A 20,000-nucleotide genomic window follows, 5' to 3' on the forward strand; every position below is an offset into this window, starting at 1 on the left:
AGGGCTCCTCCAAAATAGCACAGACGAGCTTGCTCAGCATGTTGACCCTGTTGGCAACTCTTGAAGGATACACAGAATGAGACATCTCATATGCCTCGGGATGCAACCACCGTGGAGCCCGGCGCTGTCGAGTTGACCGACGAGGGGGAGGAATAGGTTCTTCAGAACCTAGAGCAGCAGCTTTCTCGGGCTCCTCTTGGGAAGAAGCCTCTGAACTCTCTGGATCAGCAGCTGGCACAACTGGTTCTTCAAATACCTGAATTTCTTCCTCACTCTCTTCCAGAGCAGACCGAATATCTGGCACGACGTCAGGAACAGGAACTGGGGGCTCCATAACTGGCTCTGCTGGTTGAGGTGGACTACTTCGAGGCATTGGAATGGGACGCTTTCTTGGAGTAGGGATGGGCTCGGGTCGGAGGCGAGGGTGAACCCGTATGCCAGACTCTGAATCATCAGAATCATCTGCTGAGTCAGTGATATTGGCTACAGGAGTATCTACACTGGTCATAGATGAATGATCCGTTATTTTGCGCTCTACTGAGACGTCGTCATCTGTCCGGTACTCTATCGCGCTGCTCAAGGGAAGCAGCAAGTTCCGATGTAGTCTTCTTTGGTCCCTTCTTGTCTACAGGCTGGACAACATAGACGGGAACTTCGGAGTTGGGATGACTGATGACAACGTAGACATCTGGTTGCCAACGATCCGCTAATTTGTGGGTCCCTGTGAAGGCCACATTCCTGATGAGGACTTTATCTCCTTCCCTGAGAATAGCAGAACGAGCATGCAGGTCATAATTTCCTGTGGTTGGGGGGTAGAAATGTCAGCAGCATCCTCTTCCGAGGAGTCGAATAAATCAGAGATGCCATCTCCCGTCGAGGTCCATGCCGGAGTCCGTCTAAACAGGGCCGCGAGTACCCATGTCCCCTGAGATTCATACTCCATTTTTAATCATTTGGTAGCTCAAAAGTATATTGTTTCCTCTTGGAAAGAGAAGAAATATCTTCTGTCTACCACGGACGAGGCGATGGCGTCGCAGATTCGGGCGTCGTCCAGTATGGGGAAGGAGAGGAGACGGATGCTGAGCTAAGGGCGGCGCTGAGAAGGGCCAGGTCAGGCTGTGGGCGCGACTGGGAATCGCACTGTTGAGTCTGCTGAAGCTGTTCCAGTGCCCTGAAGTCGAACCTGTAGGCGTAGCGTTTCCCATGCACCTTCGTCATCAAGTTCCTGTCGTAGTAGTAGCGAAGGGCGCGGGACAACTTGTCGTAGTTCATATTGGGTTTGGACTTCCTGTCCCCCCACCGCCTGGCAACCTCATCGGGTTCAAGGATCTTGAATTCACCGGCGGTGCCCTCCCAAGTGATGACCGATGCGTTGGAAGACTCCGACAGCAGCTCCAGCAGGAACTGCCACAGCTGAATCTGTCCCGATCCCTGTGTGGCGAGTTTGCGACAGAGGGGCCCCAAGATCTCGTAGGGGTCGCCCTCGATCTGGTCGTCCTGCCTGTCATTGATGTCGTACGTGTCCTCGAACTCGTCCTTGGGAAGGCTCATGCCGTGGCATCCCAGCATGTAGTCGAGATGCTGGGCCAAGATGTGACCTGTCTTGTTGCCGACCTTCTTCTGGATACCGCGCCTGGTCATGCTGCACAGTTCGCATCCTGAAGTTGGAAGGAGACTGGCGCTGAGTGCAGGGGGTAAATCAAATTCTTTTTTGGACCATGCGATCCAAGATTTGATGTCCTGTGGTGTCCATACACGAGGATCTTGCAGAAGTCACTTGTGAAATGATGCGACAGATCTCAGCCATTTCTCCTCACCAACAAACTAACAAAAACTAAACAATACAATATGCTGCACACTCGAAGCCGCGTATACACCACAAACAATTTTCTAACTATCGTTACTTAGCATTTCCCACCAACTGAGATTTAATGAGGTTTACTGCCATTGACTTCTTAAAACACTTAACAAGCTAAATAAGACGAAGAAGATACATACATGAACACAAACACATTATATTTGTTCCTGTGACATACTCCCCCCTTCCGAGAAAATGTCGTCCCGACATTTGTAAAGGAGTATGTACCTAAATACATGGACACATGGTTAAGTAATTGGTAACATATTAAAATTAGCTGTACAAATCAGAGTTCATAATAGTGTTTAATCAGACTAGGGCTCTTCCAAAATAGCACAGACGAGCTTGCTCAGCATGTTGACCCTGTTGGCAACTCTTGAAGGATACACAGAATGAGACATCTCATATGCCTCGGGATGCAACCACCGTGGAGCCCGGCGCTGTCGAGTTGACCGACGAGGGGGAGGAATAGGTTCTTCAGAACCTAGAGCAGCAGCTTTCTCGGGCTCCTCTTGGGAAGAAGCCTCTGAACTCTCTGGATCAGCAGCTGGCACAACTGGTTCTTCAAATACCTGAATTTCTTCCTCACTCTCTTCCAGAGCAGACCGAATATCTGGCACGACGTCAGGAACAGGAACTGGGGGCTCCATAACTGGCTCTGCTGGTTGAGGTGGACTACTTCGAGGCATTGGAATGGGACGCTTTCTTGGAGTAGGGATGGGCTCGGGTCGGAGGCGAGGGTGAACCCATATGCCAGACTCTGAATCATCAGAATCATCTGCTGAGTCAGTGATATTGGCTACAGGAGTATCTACACTGGTCATAGATGAATGATCCGTTATTTTGCGCTCTACTGAGACGACGTCATCTGTCCGGTACTCTATCGCGCTGCTCAAGGGAAGCAGCAAGTTCCGATGTAGAGTCTTCTTTGGTCCCTTCTTGTCTACAGGCTGGACAACATAGACGGGAACTTCGGAGTTGGGATGACTGATGACAACGTAGACATCTGGTTGCCAACGATCCGCTAATTTGTGGGTCCCTGTGAAGGCCACATTCCTGATGAGGACTTTATCTCCTTCCCTGAGAATAGCAGAACGAGCATGCAGGTCATAATTTCCTGTGGTTGGGGGGTGGAAATGTCAGCAGCATCCTCTTCCGAGGCGTCGAATAAATCGGAGATGCCATCTCCCGTCGAGGTCCATGCCGGAGTCCGTCTAAACAGGGCCGCGAGTACCCATGTCCCCTGAGATTCATACTCCATTTTTAATCATTTGGTAGCTCAAAAGTATATTGTTTCCTCTAGGAAAGAGAAGAAATATCTTCTGTCTACCACGGACGAGGCGATGGCGTCGCAGATTCGGGCGTCGTCCAGTATGGGGAAGGAGAGGAGACGGATGCTGAGCTAAGGGCGGCGCTGAGAAGGGCCAGGTCAGGCTGTGGGCGCGACTGGGAATCGCACTGTTGAGTCTGCTGAAGCTGTTCCAGTGCCCTGAAGTCGAACCTGTAGGCGTAGCGTTTCCCATGCACCTTCGTCATCAAGTTCCTGTCGTAGTAGTAGCGAAGGGCGCGGGACAACTTGTCGTAGTTCATATTGGGTTTGGACTTCCTGTCCCCCCACCGCCTGGCAACCTCATAGGGTTCAAGGATCTTGAATTCACCGGCGGTGCCCTCCCAAGTGATGACCGATGCGTTGGAAGACTCCGACAGCAGCTCCAGCAGGAACTGCCACAGCTGAATCTGTCCCAATCCCTGTGTGGCGAGTTTGCGACAGAGGGGCCCCAAGATCTCGTAGGGGTCGCCCTCGATCTGGTCGTCCTGCCTGTCGTTGATGTCGTACGTGTCCTCGAACTCGTCCTTGGGAAGGCTCATGCCGTGGCATCCCAGCATGTAGTCGAGATGCTGGGCCAAGATGTGACCTGTCTTGTTGCCGACCTTCTTCTGGATACCGCGCCTGGTCATGCTGCACAGTTCGCATCCTGAAGTTGGAAGGAGACTGGCGCTGAGTGCAGGGGGTAAATCAAATTCTTTTTTGGACCATGCGATCCAAGATTTGATGTCCTGTGGTGTCCATACACGAGGATCTTGCAGAAGTCACTTGTGAAATGATGCGACAGATCTCAGCCATTTCTCCTCACCAACAAACTAACAAAAACTAAACAATACAATATGCTGCACACTCGAAGCCGCGTATACACCACAAACAATTTTCTAACTATCGTTACTTAGCATTTCCCACCAACTGAGATTTAATGAGGTTTACTGCCATTGACTTCTTAAAACACTTAACAAGCTAAATAAGACGAAGAAGATACATACATGAACACAAACACATTATATTTGTTCCTGTGACATACTCCCCCCTTCCGGGAAAATGTCGTCCCGACATTTGTGAAGGAGTATGTACCTAAATACATGGACACATGGTTAAGTAATTGGTAACATATTAAAATTAGCTGTACAAATCAAAGTTCATAATAGTGTTTAATCAGACTAGGGCTCCTCCAAAATAGCACAGACGAGCTTGCTCAGCATGTTGACCCTGTTGGTAACTCTTGAAGGATACACAGAATGAGACATCTCATATGCCTCGGGATGCAACCACCGTGGAGCCCGGCGCTGTCGAGTTGACCGACGAGGGGGAGGAATAGGTTCTTCAGAACCTAGAGCAGCAGCTTTCTCGGGCTCCTCTTGGGAAGAAGCCTCTGAACTCTCTGGATCAGCAGCTGGCACAACTGGTTCTTCAAATACCTGAATTTCTTCCTCACTCTCTTCCAGAGCAGACCGAATATCTGGCACGACGTTAGGAACAGGAACTGGGGGCTCCATAACTGGCTCTGCTGGTTGAGGTGGACTACTTCGAGGCATTGGAATGGGACGCTTTCTTGGAGTAGGGATGGGCTCGGGTCGGAGGCGAGGGTGAACCCGTATGCCAGACTCTGAATCATCAGAATCATCTGCTGAGTCAGTGATATTGGCTACAGGAGTATCTACACTGGTCATAGATGAATGATCCGTTATTTTGCGCTCTACTGAGACGTCGTCATCTGTCCGGTACTCTATCGCGCTGCTCAAGGGAAGCAGCAAGTTCCGATGTAGTCTTCTTTGGTCCCTTCTTGTCTACAGGCTGGACAACATAGACGGGAACTTCGGAGTTGGGATGACTGATGACAACGTAGACATCTGGTTGCCAACGATCCGCTAATTTGTGGGTCCCTGTGAAGGCCACATTCCTGATGAGGACTTTATCTCCTTCCCTGAGAATAGCAGAACGAGCATGCAAGTCATAATTTCCTGTGGTTGGGGGGTGGAAATGTCAGCAGCATCCTCTTCCGAGGAGTCAAATAAATCGGAGATGCCATCTCCCGTCGAGGTCCATGCCGGAGTCCGTCTAAACAGGGCCGTGAGTACCCATGTCCCCTGAGATTCATACTCCATTTTTAATCATTTGGTAGCTCAAAAGTATATTGTTTCCTCTAGGAAAGAGAAGAAATATCTTCTGTCTACCACGGACGAGGCGATGGCGTCGCAGATTCGGGCGTCGTCCAGTATGGGGAAGGAGAGGAGACGGATGCTGAGCTAAGGGCGGCGCTGAGAAGGGCCAGGTCAGGCTGTGGGCGCGACTGGGAATCGCACTGTTGAGTCTGCTGAAGCTGTTCCAGTGCCCTGAAGTCGAACCTGTAGGCGTAGCGTTTCCCATGCACCTTCGTCATCAAGTTCCTGTCGTAGTAGTAGCGAAGGGCGCGGGACAACTTGTCGTAGTTCATATTGGGTTTGGACTTCCTGTCCCCCCACCGCCTGGCAACCTCATCGGGTTCAAGGATCTTGAATTCACCGGCGGTGCCCTCCCAAGTGATGACCGATGCGTTGGAAGACTCCGACAGCAGCTCCAGCAGGAACTGCCACAGCTGAATCTGTCCCGATCCCTGTGTGGCGAGTTTGCGACAGAGGGGCCCCAAGATCTCGTAGGGGTCGCCCTCGATCTGGTCGTCCTGCCTGTCGTTGATGTCGTACGTGTCCTCGAACTCGTCCTTGGGAAGGCTCATGCCGTGGCATCCCAGCATATAGTCGAGATGCTGGGCCAAGATGTGACCTGTCTTGTTGCCGACCTTCTTCTGGATACCGCGCCTGGTCATGCTGCACAGTTCGCATCCTGAAGTTGGAAGGAGACTGGCGCTGAGTGCAGGGGGTAAATCAAATTCTTTTTTGGACCATGCGATCCAAGATTTGATGTCCTGTGGTGTCCATACACGAGGATCTTGCAGAAGTCACTTGTGAAATGATGCGATAGATCTCAGCCATTTCTCCTCACCAACAAACTAACAAAAACTAAACAATACAATATGCTGCACACTCGAAGCAGCGTATACACCACAAACAATTTTCTAACTATCGTTACTTAGCATTTCCCACCAACTGAGATTTAATGAGGTTTACTGCCATTGACTTCTTAAAACACTTAACAAGCTAAATAAGACGAAGAAGATACATACATGAACACAAACACATTATATTTGTTCCTGTGACATACTCCCCCCTTCCGAGAAAATGTCGTCCCGACATTTGTAAAGGAGTATGTACCTAAATACATGGGCACATGGTTAAGTAATTGGTAACATATTAAAATTAGCTGTACAAATCAGAGTTCATAATAGTGTTTAATCAGACTAGGGCTCCTCCAAAATAGCACAGACGAGCTTGCTCAGCATGTTGACCCTGTTGGCAACTCTTGAAGGATACACAGAATGAGACATCTCATATGCCTCGGGATGCAACCACCGTGGAGCCCGGCGCTGTCGAGTTGACCGACGAGGGGGAGGAATAGGTTCTTCAGAACCTAGAGCAGCAGCTTTCTCGGGCTCCTCTTGGGAAGAAGCCTCTGAACTCTCTGGATCAGCAGCTGGCACAACTGGTTCTTCAAATACCTGAATTTCTTCCTCACTCTCTTCCAGAGCAGACCGAATATCTGGCACGACGTCAGGAACAGGAACTGGGGGCTCCATAACTGGCTCTGCTGGTTGAGGTGGACTACTTCGAGGCATTGGAATGGGACGCTTTCTTGGAGTAGGGATGGGCTCGGGTCGGAGGCGAGGGTGAACCCGTATGCCAGACTCTGAATCATCAGAATCATCTGCTGAGTCAGTGATATTGGCTACAGGAGTATCTACACTGGTCATAGATGAATGATCCGTTATTTTGCGCTCTACTGAGACGTCGTCATCTATCCGGTACTCTATCACGCTGCTCAAGGGAAGCAGCAAGTTCCGATGTAGTCTTCTTTGGTCCCTTCTTGTCTACAGGCTGGACAACATAGACGGGAACTTCGGAGTTGGGATGACTGATGACAACGTAGACATCTGGTTGCCAACGATCCGCTAATTTGTGGGTCCCTGTGAAGGCCACATTCCTGATGAGGACTTTATCTCCTTCCCTGAGAATAGCAGAACGAGCATGCAGGTCATAATTTCCTGTGGTTGGGGGGTGGAAATGTCAGCAGCATCCTCCTCCGAGGAGTCGAATAAATCGGAGATGCCATCTCCCGTCGAGGTCCATGCCGGAGTCCGTCTAAACAGGGCCGCGAGTACCCATGTCCCCTGAGATTCATACTCCATTTTTAATCATTTGGTAGCTCAAAAGTATATTGTTTCCTCTAGGAAAGAGAAGAAATATCTTCTGTCTACCACGGACGAGGCGATGGCGTCGCAGATTCGGGCGTCGTCCAGTATGGGGAAGGAGAGGAGACGGATGCTGAGCTAAGGGCGGCGCTGAGAAGGGCCAGGTCAGGCTGTGGGCGCGACTGGGAATCGCACTGTTGAGTCTGCTGAAGCTGTTCCAGTGCCCTGAAGTCGAACCTGTAGGCGTAGCGTTTCCCATGCACCTTCGTCATCAAGTTCCTGTCGTAGTAGTAGCGAAGGGCGCGGGACAACTTGTCGTAGTTCATATTGGGTTTGGACTTCCTGTCCCCCCACCGCCTGGCAACCTCATCGGGTTCAAGGATCTTGAATTCACCGGCGGTGCCCTCCCAAGTGATGACCGATGCGTTGGAAGACTCCGACAGCAGCTCCAGCAGGAACTGCCACAGCTGAATCTGTCCCGATCCCTGTGTGGCGAGTTTGCGACAGAGGGGCCCCAAGATCTCGTAGGGGTCGCCCTCGATCTGGTCGTCCTGCCTGTCGTTGATGTCGTACGTGTCCTCGAACTCGTCCTTGGGAAGGCTCATGCCGTGGCATCCCAGCATGTAGTCGAGATGCTGGGCCAAGATGTGACCTGTCTTGTTGCCGACCTTCTTCTGGATACCGCGCCTGGTCATGCTGCACAGTTCGCATCCTGAAGTTGGAAGGAGACTGGCGCTGAGTGCAGGGGGTGAATCAAATTCTTTTTTGGACCATGCGATCCAAGATTTGATGTCCTGTGGTGTCCATACACGAGGATCTTGCAGAAGTCACTTGTGAAATGATGCGACAGATCTCAGCCATTTCTCCTCACCAACAAACTAACAAAAACTAAACAATACAATATGCTGCACACTCGAAGCTGCGTATACACCACAAACAATTTTATAACTATCGTTACTTAGCATTTCCCACCAACTGAGATTTAATGAGGTTTACTGCCATTGACTTCTTAAAACACTTAACAAGCTAAATAAGACGAAGAAGATACATACATGAACACAAACACATTATATTTGTTCCTGTGACATACTCCCCCCTTCCGAGAAAATGTCGTCCCGACATTTGTAAAGGAGTATGTACCTAAATACATGGACACATGGTTAAGTAATTGGTAACATATTAAAATTAGCTGTACAAATCAGAATTCATAATAGTGTTTAATCAGACTAGGGCTCCTCCAAAATAGCACAGACGAGCTTGCTCAGCATGTTGACCCTGTTGGTAACTCTTGAAGGATACACAGAATGAGACATCTCATATGCCTCGGGATGCAACCACCGTGGAGCCCGGCGCTGTCGAGTTGACCGACGAGGGGGAGGAATAGGTTCTTCAGAACCTAGAGCAGCAGCTTTCTCGGGCTCCTCTTGGGAAGAAGCCTCTGAACTCTCTGGATCAGCAGCTGGCACAACTGGTTCTTCAAATACCTGAATTTCTTCCTCACTCTCTTCCAGAGCAGACCGAATATCTGGCACGACGTCAGGAACAGGAACTGGGGGCTCCATAACTGGCTCTGCTGGTTGAGGTGGACTACTTCGAGGCATTGGAATGGGACGCTTTCTTGGAGTAGGGATGGGCTCGGGTCGGAGGCGAGGGTGAACCCGTATGCCAGACTCTGAATCATCAGAATCATCTGCTGAGTCAGTGATATTGGCTACAGGAGTATCTACACTGGTCATAGATGAATGATCCGTTATTTTGCGCTCTACTGAGACGTCGTCATCTGTCCGGTACTCTATCGCGCTGCTCAAGGGAAGCAGCAAGTTCCGATGTAGAGTCTTCTTTGGTCCCTTCTTGTCTACAGGCTGGACAACATAGACGGGAACTTCGGAGTTGGGATGACTGATGACAACGTAGACATCTGGTTGCCAACGATCCGCTAATTTGTGGGTCCCTGTGAAGGCCACATTCCTGATGAGGACTTTATCTCCTTCCCTGAGAATAGCAGAACGAGCATGCAAGTCATAATTTCCTGTGGTTGGGGGGTGGAAATGTCAGCAGCATCCTCTTCCGAGGAGTCAAATAAATCGGAGATGCCATCTCCCGTCGAGGTCCATGCCGGAGTCCGTCTAAACAGGGCCGCGAGTACCCATGTCCCCTGAGATTCATACTCCATTTTTAATCATTTGGTAGCTCAAAAGTATATTGTTTCCTCTAGGAAAGAGAAGAAATATCTTCTGTCTACCACGGACGAGGCGATGGCGTCGCAGATTCGGGCGTCGTCCAGTATGGGGAAGGAGAGGAGACGGATGCTGAGCTAAGGGCGGCGCTGAGAAGGGCCAGGTCAGGCTGTGGGCGCGACTGGGAATCGCACTGTTGAGTCTGCTGAAGCTGTTCCAGTGCCCTGAAGTCGAACCTGTAGGCGTAGCGTTTCCCATGCACCTTCGTCATCAAGTTCCTGTCGTAGTAGTAGCGAAGGGCGCGGGACAACTTGTCGTAGTTCATATTGGGTTTGGACTTCTGTCCCCTCACCGCCTGGCAAACTCATCGGGTTCAAGGATCTTGAATTCACCGGCGGTGCCCTCCCAAGTGATGACCGATGCGTTGGAAGACTCCGACAGCAGCTCCAGCAGGAACTGCCACAGCTGAATCTGTCCCGATCCCTGTGTGGCGAGTTTGCGACAGAGGGGCCCCAAGATCTCGTAGGGGTCGCCCTCGATCTGGTCGTCCTGCCTGTCGTTGATGTCGTACGTGTCCTCGAACTCGTCCTTGGGAAGGCTCATGCCGTGGCATCCCAGCATGTAGTCGAGATGCTGGGCCAAGATGTGACCTGTCTTGTTGCCGACCTTCTTCTGGATACCGCGCCTGGTCATGCTGCACAGTTCGCATCCTGAAGTTGGAAGGAGACTGGCGCTGAGTGCAGGGGGTAAATCAAATTCTTTTTTGGACCATGCGATCCAAGATTTGATGTCCTGTGGTGTCCATACACGAGGATCTTGCAGAAGTCACTTGTGAAATGATGCGACAGATCTCAGCCATTTCTCCTCACCAACAAACTAACAAAAACTAAACAATACAATATGCTGCACACTCGAAGCTGCGTATACACCACAAACAATTTTCTAACTATCGTTACTTAGCATTTCCCACCAACTGAGATTTAATGAGGTTTACTGCCATTGACTTCTTAAAACACTTAACAAGCTAAATAAGACGAAGATACATACATGAACACAAACACATTATATTTGTTCCTGTGACATACTCCCCCCTTCCGAGAAAATGTCGTCCCGACATTTGTAAAGGAGTATGTACCTAAATACATGGACACATGGTTAAGTAATTGGTAACATATTAAAATTAGCTGTACAAATCAGAGTTCATAATAGTGTTTAATCAGACTAGGGCTCCTCCAAAATAGCACAGACGAGCTTGCTCAGCATGTTGACCCTGTTGGCAACTCTTGAAGGATACACAGAATGAGACATCTCATATGCCTCGGGATGCAACCACCGTGGAGCCCGGCGCTGTCGAGTTGACCGACGAGGGGGAGGAATAGGTTCTTCAGAACCTAGAGCAGCAGCTTTCTCGGGCTCCTCTTGGGAAGAAGCCTCTGAACTCTCTGGATCAGCAGCTGGCACAACTGGTTCTTCAAATACCTGAATTTCTTCCTCACTCTCTTCCAGAGCAGACCGAATATCTGGCACGACGTCAGGAACAGGAACTGGGGGCTCCATAACTGGCTCTGCTGGTTGAGGTGGACTACTTCGAGGCATTGGAATGGGACGCTTTCTTGGAGTAGGGATGGGCTCGGGTCGGAGGCGAGGGTGAACCCGTATGCCAGACTCTGAATCATCAGAATCATCTGCTGAGTCAGTGATATTGGCTACAGGAGTATCTACACTGGTCATAGATGAATGATCCGTTATTTTGCGCTCTACTGAGACGTCGTCATCTGTCCGGTACTCTATCGCGCTGCTCAAGGGAAGCAGCAAGTTCCGATGTAGAGTCTTCTTTGGTCCCTTCTTGTCTACAGGACGAGGCGATGGCGTCGCAGATTCGGGCGTCGTCCAGTATGGGGAAGGAGAGGAGACGGATGCTGAGCTAAGGGCGGCGCTGAGAAGGGCCAGGTCAGGCTGTGGGCGCGACTGGGAATCGCACTGTTGAGTCTGCTGAAGCTGTTCCAGTGCCCTGAAGTCGAACCTGTAGGCGTAGCGTTTCCCATGCACCTTCGTCATCAAGTTCCTGTCGTAGTAGTAGCGAAGGGCGCGGGACAACTTGTCGTAGTTCATATTGGGTTTGGACTTCTGTCCCCCCACCGCCTGGCAACCTCATCGGGTTCAAGGATCTTGAATTCACCGGCGGTGCCCTCCCAAGTGATGACCGATGCGTTGGAAGACTCCGACAGCAGCTCCAGCAGGAACTGCCACAGCTGAATCTGTCCCGATCCCTGTGTGGCGAGTTTGCGACAGAGGGGCCCCAAGATCTCGTAGGGGTCGCCCTCGATCTGGTCGTCCTGCCTGTCGTTGATGTCGTACGTGTCCTCGAACTCGTCCTTGGGAAGGCTCATGTCGTGGCATCCCAGCATGTAGTCGAGATGCTGGGCCAAGATGTGACCTGTCTTGTTGCCGACCTTCTTCTGGATACCGCGCCTGGTCATGCTGCACAGTTCGCATCCTGAAGTTGGAAGGAGACTGGCGCTGAGTGCAGGGGGTAAATCAAATTCTTTTTTGGACCATGCGATCCAAGATTTGATGTCCTGTGGTGTCCATACACGAGGATCTTGCAGAAGTCACTTGTGAAATGATGCGACAGATCTCAGCCATTTCTCCTCACCAACAAACTAACAAAAACTAAACAATACAATATGCTGCACACTCGAAGCCGCGTATACACCACAAACAATTTTCTAACTATCGTTACTTAGCATTTCCCACCAACTGAGATTTAATGAGGTTTACTGCCATTGACTTCTTAAAACACTTAACAAGCTAAATAAGACGAAGAAGATACATACATGAACACAAACACATTATATTTGTTCCTGTGACATACTCCCCCCTTCCGGGAAAATGTCGTCCCGACATTTGTAAAGGAGTATGTACCTAAATACATGGACACATGGTTAAGTAATTGGTAACATATTAAAATTAGCTGTACAAATCAGAGTTCATAATAGTGTTTAATCAGACTAGGGCTCCTCCAAAATAGCACAGACGAGCTTGCTCAGCATGTTGACCCTGTTGGCAACTCTTGAAGGATACACAGAATGAGACATCTCATATGCCTCGGGATGCAACCACCGTGGAGCCCGGCGCTGTCGAGTTGACCGACGAGGGGGAGGAATAGGTTCTTCAGAACCTAGAGCAGCAGCTTTCTCGGGCTCCTCTTGGGAAGAAGCCTGTGAACTCTCTGGATCAGCAGCTGGCACAACTGGTTCTTCAAATACCTGAATTTCTTCCTCACTCTCTTCCAGAGCAGACCGAATATCTGGCACGACGTCAGGAACAGGAACTGGGGGCTCCATAACTGGCTCTGCTGGTTGAGGTGGACTACTTCGAGGCATTGGAATGGGACGCTTTCTTGGAGTAGGGATGGGCTCGGGTCGGAGGCGAGGGTGAACCCGTATGCCAGACTCTGAATCATCAGAATCATCTGCTGAGTCAGTGATATTGGCTACAGGAGTATCTACACTGGTCATAGATGAATGATCCGTTATTTTGCGCTCTACTGAGACGTCGTCATCTATCCGGTACTCTATCGCGCTGCTCAAGGGAAGCAGCAAGTTCCGATGTAGAGTCTTCTTTGGTCCCTTCTTGTCTACAGGCTGGACAACATAGACGGGAACTTCGGAGTTGGGATGACTGATGACAACGTAGACATCTGGTTGCCAACGATCCGCTAATTTGTGGGTCCCTGTGAAGGCCACATTCCTGATGAGGACTTTATCTCCTTCCCTGAGAATAGCAGAACGAGCATGCAGGTCATAATTTCCTGTGGTTGGGGGGTGGAAATGTCAGCAGCATCCTCTTCCGAGGAGTCGAATAAATCGGAGATGCCATCTCCCGTCGAGGTCCATGCCGGAGTCCGTCTAAACAGGGCCGCGAGTACCCATGTCCCCTGAGATTCATACTCCATTTTTAATCATTTGGTAGCTCAAAAGTAGATTGTTTCCTCTAGGAAAGAGAAGAAATATCTTCTGTCTACCACGGACGAGGCGATGGCGTCGCAGATTCGGGCGTCGTCCAGTATGGGGAAGGAGAGGAGACGGATGCTGAGCTAAGGGCGGCGCTGAGAAGGGCCAGGTCAGGCTGTGGGCGCGACTGGGAATCGCACTGTTGAGTCTGCTGAAGCTGTTCCAGTGCCCTGAAGTCGAACCTGTAGGCGTAGCGTTTCCCATGCACCTTCGTCATCAAGTTCCTGTCGTAGTAGCAGCGAAGGGCGCGGGACAACTTGTCGTAGTTCATATTGGGTTTGGACTTCCTGTCCCCCCACCGCCTGGCAACCTCATCGGGTTCAAGGATCTTGAATTCACCGGCGGTGCCCTCCCAAGTGATGACCGATGCGTTGGAAGACTCCGACAGCAGCTCCAGCAGGAACTGCCACAGCTGAATCTGTCCCGATCCCTGTGTGGCGAGTTTGCGACAGAGGGGCCCCAAGATCTCGTAGGGGTCGCCCTCGATCTGGTCGTCCTGCCTGTCGTTGATGTCGTACGTGTCCTCGAACTCGTCCTTGGGAAGGCTCATGCCGTGGCATCCCAGCATGTAGTCGAGATGCTGGGCCAAGATGTGACCTGTCTTGTTGCCGACCTTCTTCTGGATACCGCGCCTGGTCATGCTGCACAGTTCGCATCCTGAAGTTGGAAGGAGACTGGCGCTGAGTGCAGGGGGTAAATCAAATTCTTTTTTGGACCATGCGATCCAAGATTTGATGTCCTGTGGTGTCCATACACGAGGATCTTGCAGAAGTCACTTGTGAAATGATGCGACAGATCTCAGCCATTTCTCCTCACCAACAAACTAACAAAAACTAAACAATACAATATGCTGCACATTCGAAGCTGCGTATACACCACAAACAATTTTCTAACTATCGTTACTTAGCATTTCCCACCAACTGAGATTTAATGAGGTTTACTGCCATTGACTTCTTAAAACACTTAACAAGCTAAATAAGACGAAGAAGATACATACATGAACACAAACACATTATATTTGTTCCTGTGACATACTCCCCCCTTCCGAGAAAATGTCGTCCCGACATTTGTAAAGGAGTATGTACCTAAATACATGGACACATGGTTAAGTAATTGGTAACATATTAAAATTAGCTGTACAAATCAGAGTTCATAATAGTGTTTAATCAGACTAGGGCTCCTCCAAAATAGCACAGACGAGCTTGCTCAGCATGTTGACCCTGTTGGTAACTCTTGAAGGATACACAGAATGAGACATCTCATATGCCTCGGGATGCAACCACCGTGGAGCCCGGCGCTGTCGAGTTGACCGACGAGGGGGAGGAATAGGTTCTTCAGAACCTAGAGCAGCAGCTTTCTCGGGCTCCTCTTGGGAAGAAGCCTCTGAACTCTCTGGATCAGCAGCTGGCACAACTGGTTCTTCAAATACCTGAATTTCTTCCTCACTCTCTTCCAGAGCAGACCGAATATCTGGCACGACGTCAGGAACAGGAACTGGGGGCTCCATAACTGGCTCTGCTGGTTGAGGTGGACTACTTCGAGGCATTGGAATGGGACGCTTTCTTGGAGTAGGGATGGGCTCGGGTCGGAGGCGAGGGTGAACCCGTATGCCAGACTCTGAATCATCAGAATCATCTGCTGAGTCAGTGATATTGGCTACAGGAGTATCTACACTGGTCATAGATGAATGATCCGTTATTTTGCGCTCTACTGAGACGTCGTCATCTGTCCGGTACTCTATCGCGCTGCTCAAGGGAAGCAGCAAGTTCCGATGTAGAGTCTTCTTTGGTCCCTTCTTGTCTACAGGCTGGACAACATAGACGGGAACTTCGGAGTTGGGATGACTGATGACAACGTAGACATCTGGTTGCCAACGATCCGCTAATTTGTGGGTCCCTGTGAAGGCCACATTCCTGATGAGGACTTTATCTCCTTCCCTGAGAATAGCAGAACGAGCATGCAAGTCATAATTTCCTGTGGTTGTGGGGTGGAAATGTCAGCAGCATCCTCTTCCGAGAAGTCAAATAAATCGGAGATGCCATCTCCCGTCGAGGTCCATGCCGGAGTCCGTCTAAACAGGGCCGCGAGTACCCATGTCCCCTGAGATTCATACTCCATTTTTAATCATTTGGTAGCTCAAAAGTATATTGTTTCCTCTAGGAAAGAGAAGAAATATCTTCTGTCTACCACGGACGAGGCGATGGCGTCGCAGATTCGGGCGTCGTCCAGTATGGGGAAGGAGAGGAGACGGATGCTGAGCTAAGGGCGGCGCTGAGAAGGGCCAGGTCAGGCTGTGGGCGCGACTGGGAATCGCACTGTTGAGTCTGCTGAAGCTGTTCCAGTGCCCTGAAGTCGAACCTGTAGGCGTAGCGTTTCCCATGCACCTTCGTCATCAAGTTCCTGTCGTAGTAGTAGCGAAGGGCGCGGGACAAATTGTCGTAGTTCATATTGGGTTTGGACTTCCTGTCCCCCCACCGCCTGGCAACCTCATCGGGTTCAAGGATCTTGAATTCACCGGCGGTGCCCTCCCAAGTGATGACCGATGCGTTGGAAGACTCCGACAGCAGCTCCAGCAGGAACTGCCACAGCTGAATCTGTCCCGATCCCTGTGTGGCGAGTTTGCGACAGAGGGGTCGCCCTCGATCTGGTCGTCCTGCCTGTCGTTGATGTCGTACGTGTCCTCGAACTCGTCCTTGGGAAGGCTCATGCCATGGCATCCCAGCATGTAGTCGAGATGCTGGGCCAAGATGTGACCTGTCTTGTTGCCGACCTTCTTCTGGATACCGCGCCTGGTCATGCTGCACAGTTCGCATCCTGAAGTTGGAAGGAGACTGGCGCTGAGTGCAGGGGGTAAATCAAATTCTTTTTTGGACCATGCGATCCAAGATTTGATGTCCTGTGGTGTCCATACACGAGGATCTTGCAGAAGTCACTTGTGAAATGATGCGACAGATCTCAGCCATTTCTCCTCACCAACAAACTAACAAAAACTAAACAATACAATATGCTGCACACTCGAAGCAGCGTATACACCACAAACAATTTTCTAACTATCGTTACTTAGCATTTCCCACCAACTGAGATTTAATGAGGTTTACTGCCATTGACTTCTTAAAACACTTAACAAGCTAAATAAGACGAAGAAGATACATGCATGAACACAAACACATTATATTTGTTCCTGTGACATACTCCCCCCTTCCGAGAAAATGTCGTCCCGACATTTGTAAAGGAGTATGTACCTAAATACATGGACACATGGTTAAGTAATTGGTAACATATTAAAATTAGCTGTACAAATCAGAGTTCATAATAGTGTTTAATCAGACTAGGGCTCCTCCAAAATAGCACAGACGAGCTTGCTCAGCATGTTGACCCTGTTGTCAACTCTTGAAGGATACACAGAATGAGACATCTCATATGCCTCGGGATGCAACCACCGTGGAGCCCGGCGCTGTCGAGTTGACCGACGAGGGGGAGGAATAGGTTCTTCAGAACCTAGAGCAGCAGCTTTCTCGGGCTCCTCTTGGGAAGAAGCCTCTGAACTCTCTGGATCAGCAGCTGGCACAACTGGTTCTTCAAATACCTGAATTTCTTCCTCACTCTCTTCCAGAGCAGACCGAATATCTGGCACGACGTCAGGAACAGGAACTGGGGGCTCCATAACTGCTCTGCTGGTTGAGGTGGACTACTTCGAGGCATTGGAATGGGACGCTTTCTTGGAGTAGGGATGGGCTCGGGTCGGAGGCGAGGGTGAACCCGTATGCCAGACTCTGAATCATCAGAATCATCTGCTGAGTCAGTGATATTGGCTACAGGAGTATCTACACTGGTCATAGATGAATGATCCGTTATTTTGCGCTCTACTGAGACGACGTCATCTGTCCGGTACTCTATCGCGCTGCTCAAGGGAAGCAGCAAGTTCCGATGTAGAGTCTTCTTTGGTCCCTTCTTGTCTACAGGCTGGACAACATAGACGGGAACTTCGGAGTTGGGATGACTGATGACAACGTAGACATCTGGTTGCCAACGATCCGCTAATTTGTGGGTCCCTGTGAAGGCCACATTCCTGATGAGGACTTTATCTCCTTCCCTGAGAATAGCAGAACGAGCATGCAGGTCATAATTTCCTGTGGTTGGGGGGTGGAAATGTCAGCAGCATCCTCTTCCGAGGAGTCGAATAAATCGGAGGTGCCATCTCCCGTCGAGGTCCATGCCGGAGTCCGTCTAAACAGGGCCGCGAGTACCCATGTCCCCTGAGATTCATACTCCATTTTTAATCATTTGGTAGCTCAAAAGTAGATTGTTTCCTCTAGGAAAGAGAAGAAATATCTTCTGTCTACCACGGACGAGGCGATGGCGTCGCAGATTCGGGCGTCGTCCAGTATGGGGAAGGAGAGGAGACGGATGCTGAGCTAAGGGCGGCGCTGAGAAGGGCCAGGTCAGGCTGTGGGCGCGACTGGGAATCGCACTGTTGAGTCTGCTGAAGCTGTTCCAGTGCCCTGAAGTCGAACCTGTAGGCGTAGCGTTTCCCATGCACCTTCGTCATCAAGTTCCTGTCGTAGTAGTAGCGAAGGGCGCGGGACAACTTGTCGTAGTTCATATTGGGTTTGGACTTCCTGTCCCCCCACCGCCTGGCAACCTCATCGGGTTCAAGGATCTTGAATTCACCGGCGGTGCCCTCCCAAGTGATGACCGATGCGTTGGAAGACTCCGACAGCAGCTCCAGCAGGAACTGCCACAGCTGAATCTGTCCCGATCCCTGTGTGGCGAGTTTGCGACAGAGGGGCCCCAAGATCTCGTAGGGGTCGCCCTCGATCTGGTCGTCCTGCCTGTCGTTGATGTCGTACGTGTCCTCGAACTCGTCCTTGGGAAGGCTCATGCCGTGGCATCCCAGCATGTAGTCGAGATGCTGGGCCAAGATGTGACCTGTCTTGTTGCCGACCTTCTTCTGGATACCGCGCCTGGTCATGCTGCACAGTTCGCATCCTGAAGTTGGAAGGAGACTGGCGCTGAGTGCAGGGGGTAAATCAAATTCTTTTTTGGACCATGCGATCCAAGATTTGATGTCCTGTGGTGTCCATACACGAGGATCTTGCAGAAGTCACTTGTGAAATGATGCGACAGATCTCAGCCATTTCTCCTCATAAACAAACTAACAAAAACTAAACAATACAATATGCTGCACACTCGAAGCAGCGTATACACCACAAACAATTTTCTAACTATCGTTACTTAGCATTTCCCACCAACTGAGATTTAATGAGGTTTACTGCCATTGACTTCTTAAAACACTTAACAAGCTAAATAAGACGAAGAAGATACATACATGAACACAAACACATTATATTTGTTCCTGTGACATACTCCCCCCTTCCGAGAAAATGTCGTCCCGACATTTGTAAAGGAGTATGTACCTAAATACATGGACACATGGTTAAGTAATTGGTAACATATTAAAATTAGCTGTACAAATCAGAGTTCATAATAGTGTTTAATCAGACTAGGGCTCCTCCAAAATAGCACAGACGAGCTTGCTCAGCATGTTGACCCTGTTGGCAACTCTTGAAGGATACACAGAATGAGACATCTCATATGCCTCGGGATGCAACCACCGTGGAGCCCGGCGCTGTCGAGTTGACCGACGAGGGGGAGGAATAGGTTCTTCAGAACCTAGAGCAGCAGCTTTCTCGGGCTCCTCTTGGGAAGAAGCCTGTGAACTCTCTGGATCAGCAGCTGGCACAACTGGTTCTTCAAATACCTGAATTTCTTCCTCACTCTCTTCCAGAACAGACCGAATATCTGGCACGACGTCGGGAACAGGAACTGGGGGCTCCATAACTGGCTCTGCTGGTTGAGGTGGACTACTTCGAGGCATTGGAATGGGACGCTTTCTTGGAGTAGGGATGGGCTCGGGTCGGAGGCGAGGGTGAACCCGTATGCCAGACTCTGAATCATCAGAATCATCTGCTGAGTCAGTGATATTGGCTACAGGAGTATCTACACTGGTCATAGATGAATGATCCGTTATTTTGCGCTCTACTGAGACGTCGTCATCTGTCCGGTACTCTATCGCGCTGCTCAAGGGAAGCAGCAAGTTCCGATGTAGAGTCTTCTTTGGTCCCTTCTTGTCTACAGGCTGGACAACATAGACGGGAACTTCGGAGTTGGGATGACTGATGACAACGTAGACATCTGGTTGCCAACGATCCGCTAATTTGTGGGTCCCTGTGAAGGCCACATTCCTGATGAGGACTTTATCTCCTTCCCTGAGAATAGCAGAACGAGCATGCACGTCATAATTTCCTGTGGTTGGGGGGTGGAAATGTCAGCAGCA

The 20,000-nt window shown here is 50.2% G+C and overlaps 7 protein-coding genes and 3 pseudogenes across 12 annotated transcripts in view; 1 reads left to right on the top strand and 9 right to left on the bottom strand.

Annotated features, from left to right (window-relative positions):
- Positions 1 to 20,000, top strand: part of LOC137656889 (ATP-sensitive inward rectifier potassium channel 12-like) — a 459,802-nt gene that overhangs the window by 168,230 nt on the left and 271,572 nt on the right. The gene's annotated exons all lie outside the window — the stretch shown is intronic.
- On the bottom strand, positions 812 to 1,773 carry LOC137656160 (transcriptional regulator ERG homolog; the record flags this gene model as incomplete). The annotated part of the gene is made up of 1 exon (XM_068390335.1): positions 812 to 1,773. A coding segment is annotated over one exon (765 nt), but the record flags the coding sequence as incomplete, so codon positions are not given.
- Positions 3,015 to 4,858, bottom strand: LOC137655977 (DNA-binding protein D-ETS-6-like). Its single transcript, XM_068390178.1, has 2 exons — positions 4,372 to 4,858; positions 3,015 to 3,939 (listed from the first exon to the last, which is right to left on the bottom strand). Exons 1-2 carry the CDS (start codon positions 4,856 to 4,858, stop codon positions 3,185 to 3,187), a joined length of 1,242 nt encoding a protein of 413 aa, XP_068246279.1. The 3' UTR covers positions 3,015 to 3,184.
- On the bottom strand, positions 5,277 to 7,032 carry LOC137655978 (DNA-binding protein D-ETS-6-like). The gene is made up of 2 exons (XM_068390179.1): positions 6,546 to 7,032; positions 5,277 to 6,113 (listed from the first exon to the last, which is right to left on the bottom strand). Exons 1-2 carry the CDS (start codon positions 7,030 to 7,032, stop codon positions 5,359 to 5,361), a joined length of 1,242 nt encoding a protein of 413 aa, XP_068246280.1. The 3' UTR covers positions 5,277 to 5,358.
- On the bottom strand, positions 7,367 to 8,209 carry LOC137656161 (transcriptional regulator ERG homolog). Its single transcript, XM_068390336.1, has one exon. It carries the CDS (start codon positions 8,163 to 8,165, stop codon positions 7,533 to 7,535), a length of 633 nt encoding a protein of 210 aa, XP_068246437.1. The 5' UTR covers positions 8,166 to 8,209; the 3' UTR covers positions 7,367 to 7,532.
- On the bottom strand, positions 9,472 to 10,710 carry LOC137655979 (transcriptional regulator ERG homolog; annotated as a pseudogene).
- LOC137655980 (retroviral integration site protein Fli-1 homolog) lies at positions 10,869 to 12,259 on the bottom strand (annotated as a pseudogene).
- Positions 13,621 to 14,676, bottom strand: LOC137655981 (transcriptional regulator ERG homolog). The gene is made up of 2 exons (XM_068390181.1): positions 14,661 to 14,676; positions 13,621 to 14,425 (listed from the first exon to the last, which is right to left on the bottom strand). The coding sequence occupies exons 1-2, from the start codon at positions 14,674 to 14,676 to the stop codon at positions 13,671 to 13,673; spliced, it is 771 nt and encodes a 256-aa protein (XP_068246282.1). The 3' UTR covers positions 13,621 to 13,670.
- LOC137655982 (DNA-binding protein D-ETS-6-like) lies at positions 15,692 to 17,327 on the bottom strand (annotated as a pseudogene).
- LOC137656162 (transcriptional regulator ERG homolog) lies at positions 17,977 to 18,755 on the bottom strand. Its single transcript, XM_068390337.1, has one exon. It carries the CDS (start codon positions 18,633 to 18,635, stop codon positions 18,003 to 18,005), a length of 633 nt encoding a protein of 210 aa, XP_068246438.1. The 5' UTR covers positions 18,636 to 18,755; the 3' UTR covers positions 17,977 to 18,002.

This window comes from Palaemon carinicauda, chromosome 17, assembly GCF_036898095.1.
Source record: "Palaemon carinicauda isolate YSFRI2023 chromosome 17, ASM3689809v2, whole genome shotgun sequence".
Lineage (NCBI taxonomy): Eukaryota > Metazoa > Arthropoda > Malacostraca > Decapoda > Palaemonidae > Palaemon > Palaemon carinicauda.

Coding starts and splice junctions, on each gene's coding strand:
- LOC137655977 (XM_068390178.1), bottom strand. CDS start 4,858: ATGACCAGTGTAGATACTCCTGTAGCCAATATCACTGACTCAGCAGAT. Junction 3,940..4,371: donor CATGCTGAGCAAGCTCGTCT/GTGCTATTTTGG, acceptor GACTTCTGCAAG/ATCCTCGTGTATGGACACCA.
- LOC137655978 (XM_068390179.1), bottom strand. CDS start 7,032: ATGACCAGTGTAGATACTCCTGTAGCCAATATCACTGACTCAGCAGAT. Junction 6,114..6,545: donor CATGCTGAGCAAGCTCGTCT/GTGCTATTTTGG, acceptor GACTTCTGCAAG/ATCCTCGTGTATGGACACCA.
- LOC137656161 (XM_068390336.1), bottom strand. CDS start 8,165: ATGACCAGGCGCGGTATCCAGAAGAAGGTCGGCAACAAGACAGGTCAC.
- LOC137656162 (XM_068390337.1), bottom strand. CDS start 18,635: ATGACCAGGCGCGGTATCCAGAAGAAGGTCGGCAACAAGACAGGTCAC.